Source organism: Fonsecaea monophora (genome assembly GCF_001642475.1).
Source record: "Fonsecaea monophora strain CBS 269.37 chromosome Unknown Scaff42, whole genome shotgun sequence".
Classification (NCBI taxonomy): Eukaryota; Fungi; Ascomycota; class Eurotiomycetes; order Chaetothyriales; family Herpotrichiellaceae; genus Fonsecaea; species Fonsecaea monophora.
The window spans coordinates 167629-192365 of record NW_019173973.1 but is presented as its reverse complement, the minus strand read 5'-3'; the positions used below and the strand labels follow the sequence as shown (position 1 = coordinate 192365).

Here is a 24737-nt window from a genome sequence, read left to right as displayed (position 1 = left end):
AGGCGAGCGAGGGCATATCGTCCTTATATGCAGTAGTATATAGCAGCCTGCTCCTCCGCCATCAGTGAAACTACAAACCCACAAACCCACAAACCGTCTGTGCGATGCATGCATCTCGCGTTGGAACCATGAATAGAGCGCCGTCGAGTCGACGCTAGATCAAGATCAAGATCAGGACCAGGCAGCAGACGACAAGTCTCGAGGACATACCCTCAACCGATCCCGGCATCGATGAGTGGATGACCCCTGGGGAAAAGAAACGGTCCTGCAATATTTGTAAATGTATGCACTTGACCGCGTCTGGGGAACAGTGCGAGCTGAACGTGTAGATGGGGTAGCATGCTCGGACTCAGCGCCCGATCGCACGTTAGACGTTAGACGTTCGGTAGGCACATAATAGACAGAGGCCAATCTCGCCTTGTCTTGTGGTGACATTATTTTGTGGCGCAGAGACTGACTGACTTCCTGAGTGACGAGGCGAGGACAAGGACTAGGTACGTAAGTCGGAGAGGGAGAGGTTGATTTGTTTGTCTCCAACGGCACTACCTACATACCTAGCGACCTACCTACCTAATTACGTACATACGTACTCCTAAGTCGCAAGTGAAGGAAGGCTGTGAGGGAGATGAGAAGGATGGAGTACGAGTAGCAACGAGAAGATGCTCGCGTATCGGAAACCGCGCCGGATGGGGAAATGCCGGCAAGGCTGTGGGATGGAGTCGATGCGATGGGACAATGGGTCTGGCTCTTGTGTCACGGATGGGTATGGTGCCAATCAGAAGGATTTGGTGGATTGGACTGAATAGAAAGGGGCTTATATCTACCTTGTACCTTATACTCGATACTAGACCAGACGTGAATGATGCTTCCGTCAAAACCGTCACGATAAAGCCTCAAAGTGCAAGTCATGTATGCTACCAACATTCACTCCCCAACTGCCAGAGTCTCTCGCCAGCTCCGCCACCGTTCGGGACAGGCCGCATCATAAACGAGATACGCCACGTCCACAAACGTCTTTCCGTCCCTGCGATAGTTCAGTCCAGCGTGGACGTCGAAAAAGTGCTTTCCCGCTACATCTCTGGCAAAACCTCCATCTCCTTCTCCCAAACCTGCGACGAGACCCTCCTCGAGCTCAATGACCCGTGCGGCAATACAGGTCAATTCGGATCGATACCACAGCCCTTCCTTGGCGCCTGTCAGAAACATCATCTCCAAAGCTTTCCTGCGCACCGTGGGGTCTCGACACTTGAGCGCGGTCAGGTAGAGGGGAGCCAGGAAGGACATTTCAAAGGAAAAGCCCGTGGCTTCGTCTTTGAGGGGAAATCGTGTGAGGCCTTCCTCGGCCGCGAGGACGATTCCTCTAAAGTCGTCGAGGTGGTCTTCATGGTTGAGTTGCGCTGGGTCGAGCCTCGCGTAGGCGCCGACCTTGGTGATCAGGTAGTGGGCGCGTAGGATCAGATGCGCTTGCGGGTGCTGAGTCGCGCTCGTTGCTGGTTGGGCGCTCACCTTCTCCCAATTCCTGCGCCAATTCTCGAGAAGAATCTGGGCGGCTTGTTGCTCGCTCTCTAATGAAGCTTTTGCCGCAGAAACATGTGTCGAAGACGGACTCGAATACACCCGAAAGACCTCCACCCTTAAGCCCTGAACGCGCTCCAAAATCTTGTGCAGGCAATCTCTTGATCCTTCTATGCTATCAAAGTCCGGCAGCCAGGAAGACCCAGATATCAGTGATTCTTGCGATGACGGTCGAGGCAGCTGACGTCCAAACATCTTTGCCAGAAGCCAAAGTCGATCAAACGCTTTCACAAGGCTCGGATCTATTAACACTGTCCCTGAAGCAGACTGGTTGTTCAGAGTCTCTGCGACCATGCTACACCCCTTGGAGATCAGAGAAATCCCCGTGTTGTCGTTCATGCGGTAGAACTCGAGGCAAATGAAGATGATACACGAGAGGAGAGCGACGTGAGCCGCTTGCGGCGTGCTTGGCTCCTGCAGCGAATCCGACAATGCTACGATGGATTTGTTGTAGTATCGTAGTGCTTGTCGACAGTGAGCACAAACACAGTCGGACGCATGCTGCCCACCACCATCTTGGCCGTGTCTGAACAGGTTCCCCAGGGCAAAGATCCCATTCCGCACAGTCGGCTCGGTATCGGCGGCCTGGAGCATCAGCTTCTGCCACAACTCCGTGTCAAAGGCGCCCCCCAAGGTGGTTGCGATCCGGTGGGAGTAGAATCCGTAGGCTTGCCATTCTGATGGGGTAGCGCGAAAAGCCGAGAGCAGGGACGAAGAATTATTGAGATGGGGAGGAGTCGTTGCTTTGGCAGGACTCGCAACAACTTCTTGGACCACTGAGAGTTGATAGCCCTCACACACCCGACCTGCTTTGGCGCATCGCGAGCACGAAGGCTTCTCTAAAGAACACTTGACCCGTCGCCGTTTGCAGGTTACACACCCTGTGCGAGTCTTTGGACCATGTCTGCCGAGGCCAGCAGTAGCCATTTCAACAACAAATGCGAAAGATACAAGAGCTCGAGGTCGTCCGGGGCGTGCTTGAGGGGACTTCGCCTAGTGTTACATATATACATGGCCAACATGTTTCACTAGGCCTGGATGGGCTATAGCATGGGCTATAGCGGGTGGCCTGATGCAACGCTTGAGCCTGGTGCGGTGGTGGCCTTGTCGACTCATCACTGCGTTACAAGTATACAGAGTGTGCTCGAGATAGAAACGAAGACTTACCTTACTCGACTTGTATCTCACACTGGCGTGGATTCGGAACATACTATGTGACAATAAGCTTTGATAACATATGCCCAACTGATGTCCAAGGGCGGACGGACATGTCCGTGTACAGAAGCCCATAAATAACGAGCTGAGCCCAGGATGGAGCAGGACAAACCTCGAGGTCTCACACAGCAAAAGACGACTCTCTAAAGGCCAGAGATTGGTGATCTTTGCGAGTGACAATGTCTATCTCGCAGTCCAACGAGGAACGCTTGAAGTCGAGGAAGCCCTTGCCCACTCCTCAACCAGCATATCTACCTACAGCCGGTTCACCCTTGACAGTTCACCAAGAGTTGTATCAATCAATTCAACAAAGTCCTCGGGAACTTGTCGAGTCGTTTGTCTTGCCTATCCGTTCAGGTCGTGCTTGGAAGGCCCCAGCAAAGAGTATTGTCCGAATCAGCACACCCGAAGGGCCTCAAGTTGGTAAGGAAGAGGAGTCTTGATATAGGATCAGGTTCTGACATACTGGTAGGCGATTTGAACATCTGGAATGCGAACAACCCTCGCGAGAGGTTCTGGGCCTCGCGGACCAAGCAGCTCCATTCGTCACACGTTACCACATATGATCGCCTCTGGTCCTGCCTACCGTATATGCGTCCCCTGTGCACCATCATCTCTGATTCTCTTTCCTGGTATGGAGTGGATGAGACCGGAGGTAGAGTCCACGACCTTCTAGGCACCAGATGCGACCCGTATATCAACACCCTGCTCTCCGGACCTGAAGCATCGTACGACTATCATTGTCACTCCAACCTCACAAGAGCTGTCCTGCCGTTCGGCCTCAACGAATCAGATGTTCACGACGTCATCAACTTGTTCCAGGTAACTGGCCTGGATTCGCAGGGCAGATACTTTATGAATCCTTGCCCTGCTCAGCCAGGCGATTATATCGAATTCTTTGCAGAGCAGGACCTCCTGATGGCGCTGTCGACCTGTCCAGGCGGAGATCTGTCCTTGTGGGGTTTCGGGAGCGACAGCGAGAAGGAAATGATCAAATGCTGCCGCCCGCTCAAAGTTGAGGTGTTTAAACTGGCCGAGGAAAGCAGCATTTTGGCGGGAAAGTGGCAAGAGGCTTGTCGTCCAGACTACCGGGGTGTCCATGGCATGACAGTGCCAGAAGGCGAAGTGAGAACATAGCCCAATGTGTTAGGGACGGGCCAGTGAGCCTTGCGTAGCCAGAGTGCGTTTCAGCGAGCAGCTGTTTTCTGCTAGCCCGTAGTCTCTGTCACTTAATTTAGCTTCTTAAAAACGACGTTCAAGGCATCTTCGAGAATAGCAAGCCCTCTGTTAATCTCCTCGTGCGAAATCACAAGCGGAGGAACAATTCTGAGAACACCGTCTCCTGCAGTGATAATGAGAAGACCCCGTTCTCGTGCAGCAGTTATGACCTCAGTCGCTTTCTCCTTTGCGGAGTCGGACAGCTGATAACCGACAATAAGACCTTTGCCCCTGACTTCTGAGAAGACGCCCGGGAACTTTTCCTTCATAGTTTCAAAGGCGCTGAAGAAGAGAGTCGACTTGATCCGAACCTCTTCCTGTAATTGAGCTTTGGAGAGACGACCAAAGACGTGGTGAGCGACTCGGCAAGCCAAAGGATTGCCGCCAAAGGTTGTTCCGTGATCGCCCGTCTTGATGTACGGGGCAACGGTCTTGCCTGACACGAGGGTGGCCCCAATAGGGATACCGTTGCCCAAAGCTTTGGCGGTTGTTAGAACATCGGGGTGCACGCCAGATGCAGTGTATGCCCAGAGGTCTCCAGTCCTTGACAGGCCACATTGAATCTCGTCGAATATGAGAATCGCACCAACCTCGTCACACCGCTTGCGAAGAGCCTGAAGGAACGCCGGGGTTGCAACATTGACACCCCCTTCACCCTGAATTGGTTCGACAATCACTCCTGCAGTGTTCTCGTTGATCAACTCTTGGACACCCTCAACATCATTGAACTTTCCATAACGGAACCCAGACAACATGGGACCAAACGGAGCCTGGTATTTCTTGTTCGGAGTGGCCGAGAGCGAGCCATAAGTGCGGCCATGGAAAGATCCATGGAATGACACAATGTCTCGCTGCTTTGTCTCTGGATCTTTTGCATAGGTCACCTTGCGAGCAAATTTCAGCGCGGCTTCGTTGGCCTCAGAGCCCGAATTTGAGATAAAGACCTGAGTCAGAGGTGAACCGGGCGACTGCTTCTGGGTCTCCTCGATCAAGGCTTTGGAGAGTGTTGGGGTCCAGGGGTTATGATAGAGGTTAGATGCATGGATCAATCGTTGTGCCTGGTGGGCGATCAGTCTGGTAATTTCAGGATCGTTGTGGCCCAAAGAAGTAACTGCTATGCCAGCAGTGAAATCCAGGTATTGTCTATTTTCATTATCATACAAAGTACACCCTTCTCCTTGTACCATCATTGGTGGGGGTCGAACATAGGTAGGGACCATATAGGGAGTCGACTGGTTCAGAAATGTCGCCGTCGGCGAGTCGGAGGAAGGGTCTGGGTTGGGTACAGAGACTTCGTGACGGATCTGGGTTTCATCTTGGACGGGAATACTGGAAGAAGTGGGCACAGCAGTAGCAGCACTGGCATATCGTCGCCAAGTCAGGGGAGCTCGTTGGGAGGGAGCAGCAAGCTTGGAGAGTTGAGAGCAAGCTACTCTCTTGCTTAGGGAGAAGGCCATTTTGGGCACGATGGTAACAGCAATGACAAAATTATTGAAGAAGTTGCTCCTCTTCTCAGAGCAGTTCTAAAACAAACCAGTCTATGAAAGGAGATAAATAGTCAGTTGGCGTCTATTGGAGAATTTTTCACTGAGTCACGCCGCAGTCAGTACTTTTTGCCTGCAATATTTTTTTCTGGAGGTTCAATGCGGGGAAATCCGGCAAGCGGCGCCAGTGGGAGCCTCGAGGGCGCAATTGGTGAAGCGGCCTGCGCCCTATAGGCAGCATGCATCGTGTACGAGGTACCAAGGACTTCATCACTTCATCACTTCGACCTCACACCAATACCATCTCCTCCATGTCACTCTGAATCAACTCGAGTCCCGTTCTCCAACCAAACAACCAGCACTGGCCCTATAATAAGCTCAATCTCCATCTGAGACCAATGCAATCCAGATCCAAGAGTATTACGAGGCCCTTGATGCAGGTTCTGCAAGGGGAGCCCCGATCCGCAATGCAGTTGAGAACTCAGCCGGACACTCCATCCACCCATGTCTCATGCCACTGGAATGTGAGTGCCATATCCGTACTTGTCTCAAGCCACAGCCGGTCTATCGGCCTCCTTGCAATATCAACTGCATCGAATACGAAGATCCAGCCTTGATGACAGTTAAGTCCCTGATTCAGATGAGCCGTCGACTTCTGCTCGCCATGGCGCTCGGGACCGGATTTGGCGGCGCAGTCTACGGTATCCTGCAGTATGGACCAATGTAACACATGTCGAGATTGGACCGCAAAAATGGTGCTCTGGATTTCTATTTTCTGCTCGAATCCATTTCTAAACCCTATGTCCGGTCTCGATTTGTCTGAGATTGTTGACAACTACATGGGTATACCGTGGTAGGGCTTGAATGTGGTAACCCCTTTTCTCCCTGCCCTTCCATCTGTTGTCTTGGAAAAGAATTTAAAAGGACTTGATTTTCCATCTCATTCAGTGTCACGTCTCTACTCAACGTCTCGGCACAGACATCTTTAGCAAAAGGCAAGCGCTCAACAGCTTACTCATAACATTTGGCTGAATTACTTTCCAATCTCCATCTCATCATGAAGTCTCTTCTCTTCGCTCTCGGTGCTAGCGTGCCCTTTGTGGTCGCCAATCCCTTTGGTGGTGGCTCGTTCTTCGAGCGCGGTGTTTGTGCTGCAGACAACTGTGCAAGGTATGGGCTGGTGATGTTGTGATGACCAAGGCTGATATCTCTCAGGGCTGTCACAGGCACAGCAGGTCAGCCACCTCTTGCGACGCGACAGGCAGATTGCTCGGCCTTCTTCAGCCCAGCTCCTACCCCGACAGTGCCAGCCTACGCTTCAGCCTGCAGTGGTGCCAGTCGCTACAGCAGTGCCTGTTCTTGTCTTGGAATCACGGCGCCAACGTATACTTGTGTTAGCTCAGCTCAAGCGACCAATATTGTCAATACCTTTGCTTCATTCTTGACTGCTCCGCAAGCTCCAGACTTTGCTGCAAAGGCAAACGCATTGTTGGCAGACAACTTCACTGACACCAGCGACTCCATCAATTTCCTTGCTGGTTACCCGGTAAGTCACTTTCACAGGTTCTGACTTTAGTATTGTACTGACGGCTTGGTAGCTTGGTAGCACCACATTCCCCAGCAAGGCCGCGTTCATCGGTGGCCAAGGAGCACAGCCACCGATCCCGACCTTGACTACACTCGATATCTTCTTTTCCTGCAACAAGATTGCCTGGCGATGGGTCGCACAGGGCATCGGGTCTGGTCAGTATGCTGTCAAGGGTATCGACACCTTCACAATCACGCCGTCGGGCCAGATCAGCCAAGTTTTTGCCGAGTTCAACAGTGCTGCTTGGGCAGCGGATTACGCTGGTGCCTCACCGCCTTCAGGTTCATCAAGCACCTCGACGACGTCGAAAACGACAACAACGAGCACAACACCAAGCACAACGGTGGCGTAACCGAACGTCTTTGGTGGATGAGGGCATGTCTGGTTTAGGTAGTTCTTTTGGAATCTCTTTTTATTTCGCTTCTATCAGTGAGAAGGCATTCTACAGCAGCAACTCTAGAATTTATTCAAACTTCAGCACTGAGCATGAAATTATTCATTCTAAACTTCCATCCGAAATCTCTGTCTTTGCGGGGTTTTTCACATTGTGTAATACCTCGAGACGTCTCGACGTCTGGACGTACAAGGTTTGCCGAAGAACAGCCGGTGCAGTTTCCGACGCCTCGCCAACTCGCCAAAGCTACTGTGCAGTAGGTTCTTTTTTTGTCACCGGCGACAAAATTCTGAAGCAGGAAGCAGCGAGATACATATCTTACATCAATTATCCGTGTCCGCGTCGCTCCCCAGGAAGAGAAACAGAAAGAGCATAAGGACCTCTCACCCACAAGGTTTTTTTTTTGGTCGTCTACGTGATATCTCGCCACGAGGCGAACGAATACAACTTACCACAACCAACACTACCGCCTCCGCAGCCACGGTCACGAGCGCTCAAGAGTCAAGAGTCAAGAGTCAAAAGGAGGACATAAAATAAAGAAATAGAAGCAAAAAAAAAAAAAGAAAAATGACACCCGCGGGGTCGTACGCTCTCCGCGGCTCGCTGCCTCTACCTCTGTGCGCCGCTGCCGCCACCGCACCCCGCGCCCACCTCTTCACTGCTCCGCGGGCACTCTCGAGGACAATTTCAAGCTCAAGTTTGAGCCTAAATTCAAGTTTAAGAGCAAGGGCAAACCCAAATCCCCTGCTGGCGAACGTGAACGTGAACGTGAGGGGTGCTGCACCTGCACGCTCACACTCACGCTCAATCCTAGGCCGAACCAACGGCGGCGTTCGACAACTCAGCCACTCCTCTGCGCGGCTGAGGAAAGACGATCCGTCAACGGGCGGACAGTTCAGTTTCCGCGGCATGCCTGCGCCGCCGCGGCTGCCCAAGGAGGAGCAGGACGTGTTTGAGGCGCTGCAGCGGCAGTCGACGGGGGCATTCTCAACGCCGCGTATTAATCAGTCGCCAGACTCGTCGTCTCCGACCGAGGGAGATGCGGCCGCGGCCACCGTCGACGGCGTCAAGGACCAGACGAAACCTCAGGAAAATCAATATACTCATGTGATTGACGCGAGCGGTGCAGGAGAGGAGTTACACCCCAACTTGGTGAGAGGGGCACAGCCCGAGTTTGAGGGCGACAGGAATCCAAAGACGGGGGAGATTGGAGGGCCTAAGAACGAGCCGCTGAGATGGGGTCCCAGTGGAGAGTGGACGTATAATGGGCGAGCTACGGATTTTTAGAGCATGAAGATATACTCATACGATCGATCTGAAAGGACCTGTGTGATTCAATATTGATTTCAATTGATGCCATTGTGGTTTGGCCCAGATGTTCCAGCTTAAAAAGAGTCGTGTCCACCAAATCCTGTGTCCCGTTTCACCCCGACGCTGTCTTTGACCTCTCAAGTTCCTGTGATTCTGAACCGTGACTGTCCACTGTGATCGTGACAGAAGATATCATAAGCAACCTCGTAGTAAGTGTTGGGGTCGTATCATATCAAGCTTCGTGAATTAGAGGGTTGCCGAAGAGTCAGGCGGATTGTACAATCCAGTCAAAGCGTTGGATCTTGTTCACAGACTGTCCTGTCCTGTTCTACCCGTCTGCGGCCACGGTCATTGGGTCCTGACCTCGCTGTCCTGCTCGACGTGGATGTGCTCGTTTGTCTGGAGGACGCCGACCTTGTCATCAGGGAACTCGACACTAACCAACACACAAGTCGTTAGTAGATGCGTGTGTCAGAGGGAGAGCCTGCAAAAGAAAACACAGAAGAAACTCACGTAAAACCCTTAATAAGGGTGAATTCGTGCTTGATCTCCCCTCCATCGGCCTTGGCCTTTTCTTTGGCCTTGGTGAGTTCTTCCGGAGAAGCGTTTTCCTTGAGGGTGACCTTTTGCCATAGGTCAGTGATTGCAATATCAGATTAAGGAAGGCCGGCATACGTTGAAAAGAGGCATCTTGACTTTGTGGTGGTGGTACCGAGTGGTGGAGGGAGCAAGGAACGGAGAAGGGCCTGGTTCGATTGCAATTTATGGGAGAATGTAGAAAGCAGATCTAGCAAGAAAGGTCTAGGTCTAGGTGAGTATTGAAGAAGAAAAGGTTTTTTGACGACTTTGACGAAGGGAGTTGGTTTGGTGGAAGATGAAAAGGTCGTGTGAGTTGGAGGGGTGTGAAGAAGTCAGTCACTCAGTCAGTCCCGCGCAGGCGTCTATCGATAGTTCTTGCCCTGGTGACCCCCCCTGTTCGCAGAAGGAACTCCAGTGACGCAATCAATCGGCCTTGACCGTCACCAGGCAGTCACCAATCACCAGGTCCGCGGGCATGGCGGGTGGGTCCGGCGAAGCTTAGTCAGCGGTTGGTGTTTCATCTCCTTGTGGCTGTTTTGTTCCATCCCTCGTAGTTCCTTTTGTATATCATGTGATGAAATTGGTGTATACAAGTTTTTCTACTTGTACTCTACCTGTACACTGCAAATGTCGAATCTCTGACATCCAGCTGGGCTCTGGTGCCAACTCCATCTCAGACATTCCGTGCTCTGTCTCAGAAACCAACGACCAAAGACCCCCTTGCGGCCATGGCACCACATTGGCCCGCATTCTTCATGCCCCCTCGACATCAAGCTCAATATTGTAAGAGTTCGACAAGATACCCGTCAGGATCCTCTGCGAAGCCTACTCCGGTGACAGCCTTCCATAGCCCCTCGTTTCTCCCCTTTTCAGGGGACTCCGCTCCAGTAGCCCGAGCCGCCACCTCCAGGCCTTGGGTGGAGCCAGGCTGTTTGAGGATCTTGACCCCGTTGTCGACAAGTCGTTGCATGCAAGCTGGAAGATCTGGAACTGTGAAGCAGAGCTTGATGAAGCCGAATCCTGGGTGCTCATTGGAGTTGGTTATAAGTTTGGACGAGTGCTGCGGCACAATTAGCTCGCGTGGCCTGAATGACTACCATGTTCGTCCTTGCTCAAGAGGAAACGTACCTCTGACCAGATCAATTCCAGTACAGCTTGTCTAGATAGGAGCGTGCTCATGTCGCCGGCTGTGCTGGCATCCCCTTCAGGAAATGCTACAAAACAAATCTTGACAGTGTCGAGCTCCATGCGCCCCAGTTCGGTCATACCCAAGACATCCTTGTAGAAATGTAAGGATCGGTCGAGGTCGACGACTCTGATACCGATCTGGTTGAATTTGTACTTAGCAGTGGCCGACGACATGACGGGCTGGAGTAGACGGGGGCGGAGCGATTGACTGATGGAGAGTCGACCTGGTTCGATTCTTGTTCATACCTACCTATTTAGAGAGGCATCAGAATGCAGGAGGGGCCTTCAGCCGATAAACCGAGGCTACAGTGGCATTGTGGTTGATGCTCTTAGATGCTTAATGCGAGGTCCGGGCCATAATTTACATACAAGTCAATGACTAATGGCGGATGAGTCTCGCACTTAGGAGCACTTGGGTTAGTTAAAGATCCACATGAAGAGCTGTTACTGTGTAACATGCCTTGGTATAAGGGAGTGTCCTTAGCTGGTCTACATTCGTCCACTTCCCATACAAGGAAGCACTTCTGTCTGCATAATAATTACAATCGCGATTTGGGTCTCCCTCGATCATACGCTCAATATATGGTGTCCACAGCCCCAGCTGGCGTGATACTACAGGATGGGATGCTCTGGGTAAAGAAAGATGCGACACACTCCTAAAAATCAATGGCATGGCTTGGTATTCCTTGGTTTCTCTTGGTACCCGCGAATTTGGGTCCCCCAAACTGACCTGACCGTCACCACACGATACAACGCATACAATACTTATATGGCTGACTGACAGATAGAAATGAATTGTCAAGGCACGCTGAGATAACTGAAATGCTTGTTCTGGTTGCGCTCTCTCTCTTCCAACTACTTGTCACCGGAACCAACGTGGTTGAAGACACCAAACCCCCAGCGGCTTCTGACCAGGTAACCTACCAGTTCAGCGGCGATGACTTTGGTCTAGGGACCAATGACAGCGTCTCAGCAGACGTAGACACTTTCGCGCCGTGGTCATACAAGCCTGCGTGTACGGCAAAGATCAGTGAGATCGACAGCGAACTGTGCGTCTACACTGACCGGTTCTTCAGCGATGGCCGGGGCATCTCGATCTTCACTACTCCAGAGGTTGCCAAAGAATTCGCTTCTCTCCTAGCCTCTTTGAAGAGCTCGGTAAAACCAGATGACGAACCGGGGGTCAACCAGTTCACAGGTGCGTGGTACACACACCCCGTCGCCGGCAAGGGAATCGGTATGCTGGCCAAACACGACCGGTCCCGTGGGGATATCATCACAGCATACACTCCCGTGTTGCTCGCGTACAAGGAAGACCTCCTCCCCAAGGACCAGCGAGAGAAATTCCTCCGGCTGGCAATCGACCAGTTACCCATCCCATCGCGCGAAGCGTACTGGGATTTAGCCACCCTCTCCGACAACGACGACGAGGATAGCCACCGCGCGCAAGACATTGCCGGTGCTAACGCTTTTGAGATCCGACTTGAAGAGAAGAAAGGAAGTAAATCCAAAGCATCGGCTGCGGACGTGTCTGGATCAGGGACAGCCCATCTGGCCGTCATCCCCGAGGCATCGCGCATGAACCACGACTGCGCGCCCAACGCCATCTTCTACATCAACGCCTCGACTCTCGCCCACGTCGTGCGCGCCACGCGTCCGATCCGCAAGGGCGAGGAGATCACCATCGCCTACACCAACCCGCTGACCCCGCGGGCCGTGCGGCAGAAATACCTCTCGGACGCGTTCCATTTTACATGTACCTGCTCGCGCTGCCTCCGTGATGGCAGGACCGACACCCACACAAACGCAGGTTCAGATATCGATGTCGACGCGGCCTTGTCTGAGATAACCTCCCTCCAAAACACGCTCTCGCGCTGGTCCGACCCCGCCTCAGATGCCAGCATCAAACACGCCGAGCGGCTCGTGCAGCTGCACCGCGACGAGGGCTTGGAGGGGTACCTCGACCCGGCGTACTGCTACGCGGCGCTCATGTACAGCGCCGTGGGCAGCCTGCGCGGCGCGCAAAAGTACGTCGCACTGGCGATCGAGGCGATCGAGCTCCGACTCGGTCCTGGGGCACCCGATCTGCCAGCGTGGCGGGCCATGTTGGACGATCCGACCAGGCATTGGAGCTGGATGGTTAGGAAGAGGGGGGGAGCGAGCGGGTACGGGCACGGGCACGGGCACGGGTCGCGGGTGAGAGGGGAGTTGTAACTATCTACAAACGTAGGAGGTAAGGCGGTTTATAGTGTAATATACATACATACATACATGCATACATATATCCTAGTACATGTCCCAGGTAACAAGCCAGCTACTCTGGTAACTCGAGTGACTACACACAGAACCCATCCATTCATTGTATGCATCACATGACGCTCGGCTGGTACGGTAGGACAGGGTAGGTACATGTATATAGTAGATATGTAGGTGATCACCAAGGCGAACCCCAAGACCAATACTAAAACTAAATGCAAATGTAAATCCTACCTACGTATTCATATATGTAGATATGTAGATATATCCGTCCAGCCTAGCTCAACATAAAATCCATAGACCAAGAAAAATGAAAATGGTCATGGGCATAATCGAGTAAGATGACCGCGAGGTACCCATTCCTTCCCTCCCACGCCGTCACTGTCGCCGTGATATCATCTCACCTCGACCTCTCCACCCTCCACCCTTTCCATACCACCCTTGCCATTGCCATTGCTATTGACAATGCCACCATCACCACGTCTGAGCACGTCTTACCGCCCCTTCCCGCCTTTGACCACTTTCCCCTTGTCCTTCCCCACCCCCTTATCCTTGACGCCCCTCCCGACGCGGTGCAAAAACGTCCAGGCAGCCCGCTCGTCCTCAAAGGCGACATACCCGTCGAAGGCCTTGGCGGGGGTATTCTTCAGAATCTTCGCGACGACCTCGTCGACGGAGAGGGCGTCGATTATCGACATGGCCGTGGAGATGTGCTCGCGCGCGCTGTCGCTCGCGCCGTTGAGATGGACTTTGCTGTCGGATTCGAATTCGAATTCGGTAGCGGTATCGGAATCGGTATTGGGATTGGTGTCGGTGACAACCCGCATCTCAATCTCCGACGGCACAGGTAGTATGCAGATCCCACTCCCACCCGCGCGAGGTAGGCGCATCAGCTCGCACACCTTGGGGCAGAGGATGTTGGACTGAGGCACGAGGAGGACGAGTTGTGTGCGCGGCGTGAGGAGCAGGGTCGAGATGGTCGTGTAGGTGTGCGGGTAGGTGATGGAGGGGATCGTCAGGCAGGAGAGGAGGTAGGTTCGCAGTTCGGTGGTAGTGTTGCGTGGTTGTTGCTGGTGATTGTGATGATGGTGGTGGTGGTGTTTACTCGTGCCGTTCTTGTGCGATTTGGTACCATCATGATGATGAATATCGTGATGAGCGTGGTGTTGTGTTCGCGACTGCGACCGCGACCTTGATCTCGTGCCCGTCGAGGAGGTCTGCCATTGACATTGTCCACCATCCCCCATGTCGTCTGGTCCTAGTCCAGACACCACCGCTGCCGCTGCTGCTGCCACCATCACCATCTCTGCACCGCCCGCGCAGCCGCTGGTGACGAGATCCTCGTGCTTGAACCTGCGCTCGCCCCGCGCTCTCCGCGGAGTCGTAGCCGACTTTTCCTTTGCGGCGAAGCTGCAGTTCTTGACCGGCGGCAACGAGCATTTCCCCGTCGGATAGGCAAAGTCCCAGCACGACACGCCTTGAGCTTCCATGTTTGAGTGCGAGTGCGTGTCCCAGTCCTTGTCGCAGCGGCAGTCGCGGTCCACGGTATTCGCGGTTGTAGCTGTGGACGTGGCTGTGGTCGACATTGTCTGCGACGACGACACCACCTCGGTCGGCGCTTTGATCGACGGCGCTCTGGGTGCTTGGATGTTCAAGCTGGAATGTCGAAAGGCCAGTGTCGTGAAATGCATGTGGATCAGAACTCCCAGTTCCCGATTCCCCTGTGCCACGGTAGCTGACTATATTTGTTATCACGGTCGCTCAAAAAGGCCCACGCTGCGAGTGTCGCGTGGAAAGATATTAGGGATAGGGCCCTCCTCCTGACGGGATCAGCCTCGTGTTTGGTACAGGCTCCTGCTGTCTTGGCCGGCTCTCGCTCACGCTCACACTCACGGCTGACGCTTACCCCCTCTTGGCTGTCAGCCTGATCGTGATCGTGATCAACAACGCCAATGACAGAGAGGACAAGTCAGCAGCGACAGCGACAGCAATCTAAACGAGCAAATGCGAAGAGCTGAGCATCGAATAGACTTTTGAGGGATGTCAGTCTCAAGACAAACTAATGATACTTGTAGTAATTGAACGAAGATGCGGGGCGGGGCGGACGCAAGGGGAATGGGAGATATCTATACTTGTAGGACGTAGGACTCGTTCCGTCGTACAGAGCATGATATGTGCATACATACCAGCCTCGGTAGGTACAGGACCCTAAGGGAGGGTAAATAGTTTTACGCCGCCTTGTCCATAAAAGGAAAGATAAGAGGACCCTTTGTCCTGGATACCGGGCACCTAGGAGGGCGAGAGGGATATACAAGTCCCAGTAGTCCAAATTAGTAGTATCATCCTAAAAAAACGATGCTATCCCTGGCCGAGGACGTGGGCGGGCGCATGACAGGGACCGCGCAGCCGAAAGACTAACGAAGGGTTGCACTCAAACAATCCGCCCTTTTACTTACATACATACATACAAACATACCCTGTACGAAGTAATAGTATTAGGCGAAACACCGACCTGGCCTGGTGAATCTGAAGTAACAGAGGGTGGCAAGAAAGGGGGGTTGCCGTCGAATTGGATAAAATCACCCCTTTGCGTCCTTGTGACTTTCTGGTTCCTTGTGAGCGATTTTCTGGTCCATTCCCATCCCCAGCTCCTAGAAGGCCGATGAGAAAATGGGAAAACCGAGGCCTGGGGGTTTGGACTGGGTTGCGCTGGGATATCCGGAGAGAGGTCCGCGACCAGCTCTACATCCAGCTAACAGTGATATGTATCGCCAACGATAAAAAACACCGCGTGCATACCCCGCAGCCGATCAGCCGTTTTGACATGCCTGGACATATACACACTAGTCCTAGTTGTATGGGGACCAACGCACTTTCAGCTGGCTTCTCGGAAAAGGATCATGGTGCCGAAGACGCGAGGCCCGAGCTGGCGTTTGCGGCTGATATATTTTTTGTTGGCGTCGGGTAGCTGCGATGAGGTGAGCGGGTTGGCGGGATAGAAAGGCCCCCCGGTGGCCGTATGTAGAAAAGCTGACCCAGTAAAACTCCAAGAGATACCGTTGCATAGCTGTAGTAGCAAAGCCAGTGAGACAAAAGTACCTGCACGAGGACACAACAAATGTGACAACAGCTGGTATATCGAGGTGTTCAGCTTCCTCAGCGGTCAACACGACTGGTAGAATATCCCTCATACATCTCGAATGGTGGCTCGCGGAAGCTCGTGGGACGCATCTCCCCGAGATCGACAAGCGCATTCAGGAGGCGACCTAGAGACGACCTTGACACGTCCGTAAAGGTGGTTGGACGGCCATTTCTCGGCATTGACAAGGACTGTGCATGAGTTTGCGGACCAGAAGAAGACGCAGAGACAGACCTCGTGAGGTGTCAAAAGTTCATGCTGGCATGTTCAAAGCCATGTTCTGAGTAATGTAGTAAAGTTTCTCGTCCACGCGCATGCGAGGCAGAGATCATCGAAGTAATATATACTATAGTAATCGTATGTACATAGTGTCCATTATGCTAGAGAGGGGGGAGAGGATAGGTGTAAATGCTTGGGAACCGCATGTCGGCTTCATTCCCGGCATGGTGCACGCTTCTGCTCGCTCAAGTCCATCAATGTGGGCCATACAACAAAGCTCCTCCCATATCTCAATGGGTAGGCAACTTAACCTTAAAGACCAACACTTGATTGTCCAGGCTGAATCCACCCTCATCGGCGTACGGCAACAGCCCGCCGTTCATGAATCCATTCTGAGTGATAAAGTCGTTGTCACTCAAGCTGAAGATGAAATACTCCCCGTCAGACTTGGTATATCCGTCTTTGCAGGTGGGACCGGAAGGATTGACGGGGACCACGGCTATCGATTCCCATTTTTCGTTCAGAAGACCGGCGTCTTGGGGACCACCATTGTGCACGCCAAAACGATTGAGCTGGGCGTTGACATTGTAGTCGAGCCAAGAGCAATATGTCGCCGGTATGATCGACGCAGCGAGAACACCGTCCACGGAAGCCGCAGAGCAAGTTGTGCAGTCGTAGGTGTTTCCCGCCAGATTGGTGGCTTTGGAGATGTCGATGACATCAATGTGGCGGTATCGAGATGTCGAGTTGGACTGACCATGACCGCGGCCAGAATCTCGAGCAAGGACAAGGAACTGGGTCGGGCTGATATAGTGGAGTTCGGATTGAGCAGCAACCAGAGTGTTGTTGCTGAATACTGGGAGTGGAACCATATACTCGGACTTGTAAATTGGCGAAGAAGGGTCACTCACATCATACTCGAGCAGACGAGTTAGGCGTCGTGTTGAAGAGTTGTCACCACCTTCCTGTGCCAAGGCCGATTGCATCAGAGCATAGAGGGTTTTCTTGTCGGGCGAAGAGGTGAGGCCTTCCAATCCTTGGTTATTTGAGCGCCCGGTATCGGGGGTTGCTGGGATCGTCTCCAAATCAGGGTCATAACGAGGAGGGCTAGCAGCGTTGAACGACTCGGTGCCGTTTCTCTCAGGAATGATTGCAGCTGGAGGTCGGATAGCTCCAGTCATCTTACCACTATGGTCGAAATGGAAGATGTAAGGGCCGTACTCATCGGAAACCCAGAACCCATCGTGACTGAGGACAAGACCTTCCGTATCCCCAACCACACGGTGGCCCCCAGTGCCATTGCCGCCGAAGCCGTCACCAGTGTAGGTGGCAGATGGCAGCTCGGGGATGCCAGGAAAGGTGAGGTATGGGGGCCGGAGATCGGGATCGAGACCGGTCAGTGGTGTCCCAGCGGGGTCTGTGAAACGGACCGTGTCAAGGTACTGCAAGTGAACGTTGGGCGAGCTTGGGTTTGCCGCCGTGGAGTCGTAGTTGGGCTTGAAAGTGATCTGGAACTTGTGGACTCGAGGTTGATAATTCAGAGTCCCTTCGGTGTTCCAGCCTCTATCCGGGAGAGCCCAGAGAATACCCGAGTAAACGCCATTCTTGTCGACCTTCCATGAGCGTTGGTCAATGGCAGCGCTACTGCCAATACCTCCAGCGGTATCACCAAACTTGTCACGCGCATCCGATGGCGTGAATCCATATCCAGCGAGAGCCTCGTAGACATAAGTCTGGCCATTGCAGGTGGTAGAGCTGACAGCCGCGCCAGTCCGTCGAGCAGGAGATGCCAATGCGAATGTGGCAGCGAGTGTGGAGACGAGCAATGTTTTGATCGCCATCATGATTGGTCGTGCGAGGAGGGACAAGCTATTAGCGGACGTTCTATTGGTCATGTGATCGCAAAGAGAGGAAGCCCTGCGAGGTAAGCTCAGGCGAAACGAACGACGTGGCAAACCTGACCGTTCTGGAAATACAATTGCAGGAACGATTGACACGACCAGAGGTGCTGAAGAAGTACTTTGAAGGGCTTTTTAACAGATGCAGCAAGAGTTGGCCATCAGATGACAACTCCGATGTAGGCTGCACGTGTGCAGATACATCTGCTTGATTCGTGCGCAAGCATAGTGACCAGGCAAAAGAAAATTGTGTAGATCCACGAAGAAAACCGCGATGCTACCAGCCAAGCAAGAACTAAATAGAGATACATCTGTGAGGCCGTGGCATGTCAGAAGGGTGCGAGGCAGAAGTGTTCACAACATCCTTGCTTGAGTTCGCTTGGCTGAAGAGTAAGTATTTCTGAGGGCATGAGGACGAACACAAGAGGTACTCGAGTTCATCGGGGATTTGCCAGAAGGCAATTAAGCCGAGGAAATGTAGCTCGAACTCGTAGAAAAGACATATGCTAACTGTAAAGAGGTTAGAGCTACTCAGTAAGGGAATGAATGGGCCGTCTACTCGGTACACAGTCATACCCAAAGCGTATGTAGTCGCGAGCTGGTGCAATATTCGGTTGTGTCCAGGTGGTCAATGGCATGCTGGTTAGTCGTCAAGGGACAGATTCAAGACACCAGTTCCTTTGACTATCCACAAGGTATTCGCTAAAAATTCTCCAGCTTTTGGGGTGCCTAACTCCAGACTGGTTCGGCGGCATCATTCCGTGTACCGAGGGTCGGTAGAGTAAGACAAATCAGAAGCTTGTCGGGGGCTGATGTGCTCAAATTGAAGTATTCCTACGAGTAGCCCACTCTTTTCTCGGGGCTTGCAGGATATCCGAGCACTGGAGTATCACGTATGGAGTCACAGGCTATGCTCTAATGTTGAAATTCGTCTGCTCAGGACCAAGCCACTTGCGTCTGCGAGGAGCACCTCTTGGAACTGTGGCTGTCTGAGACATAGTTTGTTGTGAGGCCCATCCCCGGGGTGGGTGAGAGACAGAAAGAGGTCAGATCATCGTGTCAAGCACCGGACTAGCCAGTGTCAGCTGTGGCGATGCTGGAAATCGCCGTCGGTGGGCTCGAGGAACAAAGAAGTCCATTCACACAAAGGAATGGGAGAAAAAGTAAAAGTCCCATCTGGGTTTGGATGGGGTGGTGGAGTCCAGTCAAAGCCACCATTTCCAGGCACCGTCACGTGCATTCAGCTTTCCGTCACCAATTCACCAATGACGGTGGGCGTCAGACGTCATTGGCGTCATAGGTGAATCTATGCATGACGTATCTGCATATGCTTCCTCGATCTTGGGGACCAGAAACTCAGATCGAGGGGGTGGCAGCTGATCATTCACTGTTCCTCTTGTCACGAACCTGTGATCGTCTATATAAACTCTGAAAAATTCCCAGCCAACCTGGAAGTCTTTTCCTTTTCATCATCACAGAGCAACAACACTTTCGAAAGTCAATCAAAACTCCAGAATCAAACCATTTCACACAGTCAAGGAACAACTTGTTTCAAACCACTCACCACTCACCGCAATGGATACCATCAAGTAAGTTGACAGTCTTCTATCCACCATCGACCATGTGCTCGTGGCACCTACTGACACGGTCTCTCGTAGGAACACCGTTGACTACGTCAAGGAGTCCATCTCCGGCGCCGGCGCCACTGCTTCCAAGGAAGCCAACAAGAACGTCGCCAAAGACAACAATGCCGACCTGACCACTCGTGCTCAGGCTGCTGGTGACGCCCTCTCCGACAAGCTCGACGAACAGAAGCATGAGCGCAAGGCCGACGTTCACAAGGAGGCCGCCAAGCACTAGATTTCTCACCAACCAGAGAATATGATGGGATATGAAAGGATCAAACATGGGAAGAAAGCACAACGAGCGCTGAGATACCCCAACTGACCTCAAATTGAGGCATGCATGGTTCAACTACATGATAGTTCACCAATAGTTCCTAATGGACAAATGTTAAACCAACACTGAAATTCTTTCTGTGCCACGTAGAACTAAACACTTTTATGAATGTCTGTTGCAATCCTGTCAAGAGTTTTAATCTTTGTCTGAAGATGAAAAGTAGCTGTTGGACAGTCCCTAGATGTGATCGCGGCCCTCAAGTGCAGCAGCGGCCAATGTCCTCATGCGGTCTCGCTCCAGGGGATGGATATTCTCGAGCGCAGCGTCAACGTCTCTAGCACGGTTCTCCATAGCTGCTGTCATTCCACTGTCTGACAAGTAACTCGGCGGACGGTATCCGACACTCTGATGTACTTGGTTCAGTGCTTCTTCGTATGTGGGCGTCAGAGGTGTAGGCGGTACTTGTACTTCCTTCCAGTGTACTAGATCCGGATTCAGTCTCTACCGTACAATGTCAGTTATCCGTGTCACTCATTTGTTTTGAGTGCTTACCACGCTCGTTCGAGTGTTCCCATATACAGGTGGGGGAAACTGAACTGCAGGTTGATTTTCCACATCGGGGCCGAAACCCGTGTCCGTTGCCATGTGTATCTGGATGGGCTTTTCAAGGACCAAGTCATCCACTCGTTTGTTCTGCACCCGTCGTCTATCACGACGGCCTCGAGCATGGCCTGCGACAGGTCGGCGTTGAGCCCCCGCCGCCGTCCGATGTCTGGACCTCTTTGGTCGTCGCATGAGCATGAACATGCGGATGAGTTGATGAATGAAGATCCCGGTCAGGGTAAGGATCAGAAGGATCGAGAGGACATGAAACAGGGTATTTCTACCCACGCCGGTGGTTGCAAGGACCAAGTCTGGATGTGTCAGGAGTTATATCCACGAAGCTCGATGGCTGCCAACTCACAAATAATCACAGCAGCCAGCAAGGTGACGCCAAATGCAAAGCTGATCCTTGCCTTTGCGTTGACATCTGGGTCACGATATGATTTCTTGGAAAACACGCTGTGTTTTCTGTTGCTTCGTTTCGAGGAACGGCTGCTCCTGCTCGTACTGCTGCCATTACGGTACGATTGCATGGCCTCTCGTTCGGAAGGCGTAGGTTCATCGTCCATATTTCGAGCAAGAGGTATTGGTTCGGTCGCCGCCGTAAAAGATGGCTGATGACGCGAGCTTCCTGCGTACATGTCTGATTGCTCGTCCTCGTCACCTCGTCGGGTTGATAGTGGCGGCACCTCTCCAAATCTCGGGGCATTCTCCATGACTGGACGGGGTGACACCCCATCCCTCGAGCTGGTAGGCAACGCGCCTCGAGCGAACATATCGTTTCGGGCTGAGCGACGGGACTGGGCCAGGAACAAGGGAACGACGAAAGTCTTTCCGGCGGAGTTCGGTGAAGTTGCAGCACTGTTGGAGCTCTGGTTTGACCTCCACAGCCGCGACATGCCGCCCACTGTGCTTGTCTGCGTATCCCTCTGTGTTTGGTGAGGATGCAGACCGCGTCTCTCTTCCATGGCCGCAGAAGTTATATCCTGATCTTTTTCTTTTCTGGGTCGCTTGAAGCAAACTACTCTTGGAGGAGAGGACGAGGAAAGGTCGATATGAGAGGCAGGAGGAGAAGAGGAGAGGCAGTGGACTTTACCGTCGTGGGTTACAGGTTGACAAAAGAGGAAGCAACACAACATCAAAGTGAATACACGAGCCGCGTCCAGACTCGAGTCTCGGAAACAGGACCATCCTTTTGACCAGTGGTTGCCAGAAGGAAACGGCCATCTTGGGCTATGTTCTTCGGTTCAATAGTGCAAGGAGGGAAGAATCGGCAGAGGAATGTTGTTGTTCTACTTGATGCGAGTGAAACATTTGACACCCTTTGGACCGCGAAAGACAGACGGGTTGACAGGCTGTCATTTTCTGTCCCCATTAAGCAGGAGACGAGTCACACATATGGGCGAATTGGTCAACCGCGATGTCGCCGAAAGGAGCGACAGGGAAAGGGAGGTCGACAGGATGGTTGGAAACAGGACGCGTTCTGAAACGCCATGTGGTCGTGTGTCACCGTGGGAGGAAGATGGGCCAGTCAAAGCGCCGCTACTACTTGGTATCAAGCCAGTGGGTCCAAGCTCTTGGGCTCAGAAGGGTCTCTACCTAGGTAGGTACCTAGGAAGGGATGGGCTTGTAGGCTAACTAGTGGCTAATGACTGGCAACCAGACCTGCTAGACCTCACCAACCCATCCGTCTAGGGCCCTGCATGGCCACTAAACATTGCACGGCCTCCCTTAAGCAGCGAGAAGACCCGTACAGGGGCCCGTCCCTAGGCGTAACGGGGTATCCCGCACCCAACAACTCGCATTATGACGTTCTCCCACCTCTTCTCCTCGCGAAAAAGTCCAAACTCGGCTAATATCGTCCTCGCCCTGCAACAAGCCTTGTTCCTTGCATCGGCTCGCTAGTGCCCACCTGCAATACTCAATGGGCTACGACTCCCTCGAACTAGATTCCGAATGGGGAAGTCTCTGCGATTTCGCGAGGTGCGATCTGCTCTAGGGCCTATATTGGAATATTGCTCGAGGAAAAACCACAGCCTCATGGATCAGCCTCGAAGACCCCTTGTGCGTTGATTTTGTTCGACACATCTGGCAACTCGCCTGTCTCCAGCACCATTCGAAAGTGTATATAATGAAGAGCAGTGTGCGGCCTTCAACGGCTTGCATGCCAGTCTGCACTCTCCCATCTATCACCCAGCGCAAAAATCATAGTGTTTTCTGCAGAGAAGTTCAACCTAGGCGTTCCCCCAAATTTTGGAACAACACTCAACATGTTCCCCATCAAACTGTTGGCAAAAGGCGTGACTGGCGCCTATGGTCTTGCGCGTGAGGCAATGGCCGACCACGACGTCAAAAAGACTACGACCGGTCAGACTCACCTGCAAGTTCCGGCCTCCACTGAGGCTGAAACCGACCTTTCGGATACCTCGTCGGTCGAGTCGTCCGACGGTGAGGCAGCGGCACAAGAACTCGACGAGGTTCAGCAGTCAATTGCACCAAAACCCAAAGACATTCAACTCGACAATGCTCACGACGTTGATGAAGTGTTGGAGGCCTTTATGAAAAGACACCCACCTCCCAACTATTCGCCAGGTGCTGGTATACTGGAAATGCCCGTCATCCTACCTCAGCGCCGGCCAAAGAGCAAGGAACGAGGCTTCATTCGTGCCTATGCACCGATGCTCCAGACTTGTGGAGTCGAGCAGGGCGAGTTTCTCGACTTTCTAGATGGGTTTGGAAAAGCGATTAAGGTATGAACTTCGTACCTCTTCATGAAAGGTGTGACCACATAGGCTGATTCTATTGCTCGTCTAGTTGCATCCGGTTTTTCATGCTTTCAACCTGGCGTGCGCTGGAGCCGTCATTGCCAGTGACATCATGGTCGGCCCCATGTTTCCCGTCCATGTAGGTGCCATGGTGATTCACACCGGCGTCGAGCTGTCAAGGAGACAATATGTGAAGTATGAGTCGAACAAATATCTGGACAACATGAATGAAAGCTTTTTCAAGCCTCGAGGCCTATATGCCTTGGTTATGGCATATCAACCCGACTCCGATGATGTGATGCAAAACGTTGACATGAATACCCACGTGGTAACCTCGATCGCAAAAAGGGATTCGGGACGAGGGAGTCGATTTGCCAACGCAGCAGGTTCGTCGAGAGAAGTCGAGATACCTGAGTCTGCACCCATCATCTTCCCAGAGCTGGACGATCTACCGGCAGGCGAGAAAGAGAATGCATTCAAGCGCAGCAGCAAACGACTGGTTGACTATTTTGATCGCCGGGCCCAGGCCAAGTTCGAGCAGGCGAATCCCGGATCCAAGCTAAACTTGTATCAGGAGAGGCAATTTGCGTCCCGCTTCAGCGATCCCAATCATCCCGCCAACAGCGGCAGTTTAATCGCTCTGCTGAGCGGCGGCAAAATCGACACGACTGAGACGGATCGAGCAACGGCTGAGAGAAGGGCACGCAAGCGCCAGTTCAAGGACTCAAGACGTGTTGCGAGGGGCCGCGAGCCGCGCTACGATATCACCGGTGTGAACAAGCGAGCTCCGCAAGGAGGAATCAAGGGATTGATGAAGTCGGATGTGCTGTATCTTATGATTGTGAATTATCCCAGTGAGGCGGAGTTGAAGGCAGCAGCTCAAGCTATGACCAACCTACGGTTGTAATAGAGCCAGGTTGATATCGAGGGATTTTCGACAAGGTGATTTAGCATGCCACTAGGTATAGCGAACTTTTGTGTTCTCCTGGTACTCGTGTCGAATCTCAGTGCCACCCCTGAAGGCCGAGCGGAACCGGCCCCTTTTGATATTTTTGTACAGGTGGATGTATTGAACGGTTCTGCTGGGTTTCCGACTCAATGTGACGTTTGATATCTCAATTGATCCGCTTACTAGGAGGTGATAATGAATCCATTTGGGCTCAAAACCTGCGACTCCAGGTGGAGGTCTTGTAGAAGTGGAAAATAGCGTGAATAGTCTTTCTGTTCTTCTCCCCGACAGGACATTCACAAGCCATCGAGCACCGAAGGTCATCGTACGAATGCGATCAGCTGGAGACGTCTCACGTGCAAAGGACTGGTGCAACCTCGCTGAGAGAGTTTCCCCTTTATCAAACCCGATCTGTTGTCATATGCCGGGTAGACGAAAGCGGTGAAACACGATGTCC

At 52.6% G+C, this 24737-nt stretch overlaps 11 protein-coding genes across 11 annotated transcripts; 5 read left to right on the top strand and 6 right to left on the bottom strand.

Moving 5' to 3' along the window:
• Positions 1-924: 924 nt before the first annotated feature.
• Positions 925-2502, bottom strand: AYO21_06229 (hypothetical protein; the record flags this gene model as incomplete). The annotated part of the gene is made up of 1 exon (XM_022656192.1): positions 925-2502. The coding sequence occupies one exon, from the start codon at positions 2500-2502 to the stop codon at positions 925-927; it is 1578 nt and encodes a 525-aa protein (XP_022511537.1).
• A 467-nt stretch (positions 2503-2969) lies between these two features.
• Positions 2970-3927, top strand: AYO21_06228 (hypothetical protein; the record flags this gene model as incomplete). The annotated part of the gene is made up of 2 exons (XM_022656191.1): positions 2970-3213; positions 3263-3927. 2 exons carry the CDS (start codon positions 2970-2972, stop codon positions 3925-3927), a joined length of 909 nt encoding a protein of 302 aa, XP_022511536.1.
• Positions 3928-4019: 92 nt separating this feature from the next.
• On the bottom strand, positions 4020-5465 carry AYO21_06227 (hypothetical protein; the record flags this gene model as incomplete). Its single annotated transcript, XM_022656190.1, has 1 exon — positions 4020-5465. The coding sequence occupies one exon, from the start codon at positions 5463-5465 to the stop codon at positions 4020-4022; it is 1446 nt and encodes a 481-aa protein (XP_022511535.1).
• A 1084-nt stretch (positions 5466-6549) lies between these two features.
• AYO21_06226 (hypothetical protein) lies at positions 6550-7432 on the top strand (the record flags this gene model as incomplete). Its single annotated transcript, XM_022656189.1, has 3 exons — positions 6550-6662; positions 6708-7038; positions 7091-7432. The coding sequence occupies 3 exons, from the start codon at positions 6550-6552 to the stop codon at positions 7430-7432; spliced, it is 786 nt and encodes a 261-aa protein (XP_022511534.1).
• A 609-nt stretch (positions 7433-8041) lies between these two features.
• AYO21_06225 (hypothetical protein) lies at positions 8042-8761 on the top strand (the record flags this gene model as incomplete). The annotated part of the gene is made up of 1 exon (XM_022656188.1): positions 8042-8761. One exon carries the CDS (start codon positions 8042-8044, stop codon positions 8759-8761), a length of 720 nt encoding a protein of 239 aa, XP_022511533.1.
• A 1378-nt stretch (positions 8762-10139) lies between these two features.
• On the bottom strand, positions 10140-10726 carry AYO21_06224 (hypothetical protein; the record flags this gene model as incomplete). The annotated part of the gene is made up of 2 exons (XM_022656187.1): positions 10140-10424; positions 10493-10726. 2 exons carry the CDS (start codon positions 10724-10726, stop codon positions 10140-10142), a joined length of 519 nt encoding a protein of 172 aa, XP_022511532.1.
• Positions 10727-11374: 648 nt separating this feature from the next.
• On the top strand, positions 11375-12766 carry AYO21_06223 (hypothetical protein; the record flags this gene model as incomplete). The annotated part of the gene is made up of 1 exon (XM_022656186.1): positions 11375-12766. The coding sequence occupies one exon, from the start codon at positions 11375-11377 to the stop codon at positions 12764-12766; it is 1392 nt and encodes a 463-aa protein (XP_022511531.1).
• A 536-nt stretch (positions 12767-13302) lies between these two features.
• On the bottom strand, positions 13303-14499 carry AYO21_06222 (hypothetical protein; the record flags this gene model as incomplete). Its single annotated transcript, XM_022656185.1, has 1 exon — positions 13303-14499. One exon carries the CDS (start codon positions 14497-14499, stop codon positions 13303-13305), a length of 1197 nt encoding a protein of 398 aa, XP_022511530.1.
• Positions 14500-16456: 1957 nt separating this feature from the next.
• Positions 16457-18007, bottom strand: AYO21_06221 (hypothetical protein; the record flags this gene model as incomplete). The annotated part of the gene is made up of 1 exon (XM_022656184.1): positions 16457-18007. The coding sequence occupies one exon, from the start codon at positions 18005-18007 to the stop codon at positions 16457-16459; it is 1551 nt and encodes a 516-aa protein (XP_022511529.1).
• Positions 18008-20200: 2193 nt separating this feature from the next.
• On the bottom strand, positions 20201-21534 carry AYO21_06220 (hypothetical protein; the record flags this gene model as incomplete). The annotated part of the gene is made up of 3 exons (XM_022656183.1): positions 20201-20464; positions 20516-20877; positions 20928-21534. The coding sequence occupies 3 exons, from the start codon at positions 21532-21534 to the stop codon at positions 20201-20203; spliced, it is 1233 nt and encodes a 410-aa protein (XP_022511528.1).
• A 1302-nt stretch (positions 21535-22836) lies between these two features.
• On the top strand, positions 22837-24238 carry AYO21_06219 (hypothetical protein; the record flags this gene model as incomplete). The annotated part of the gene is made up of 2 exons (XM_022656182.1): positions 22837-23316; positions 23381-24238. 2 exons carry the CDS (start codon positions 22837-22839, stop codon positions 24236-24238), a joined length of 1338 nt encoding a protein of 445 aa, XP_022511527.1.
• Between the last annotated feature and the right edge of the window lie 499 nt (positions 24239-24737).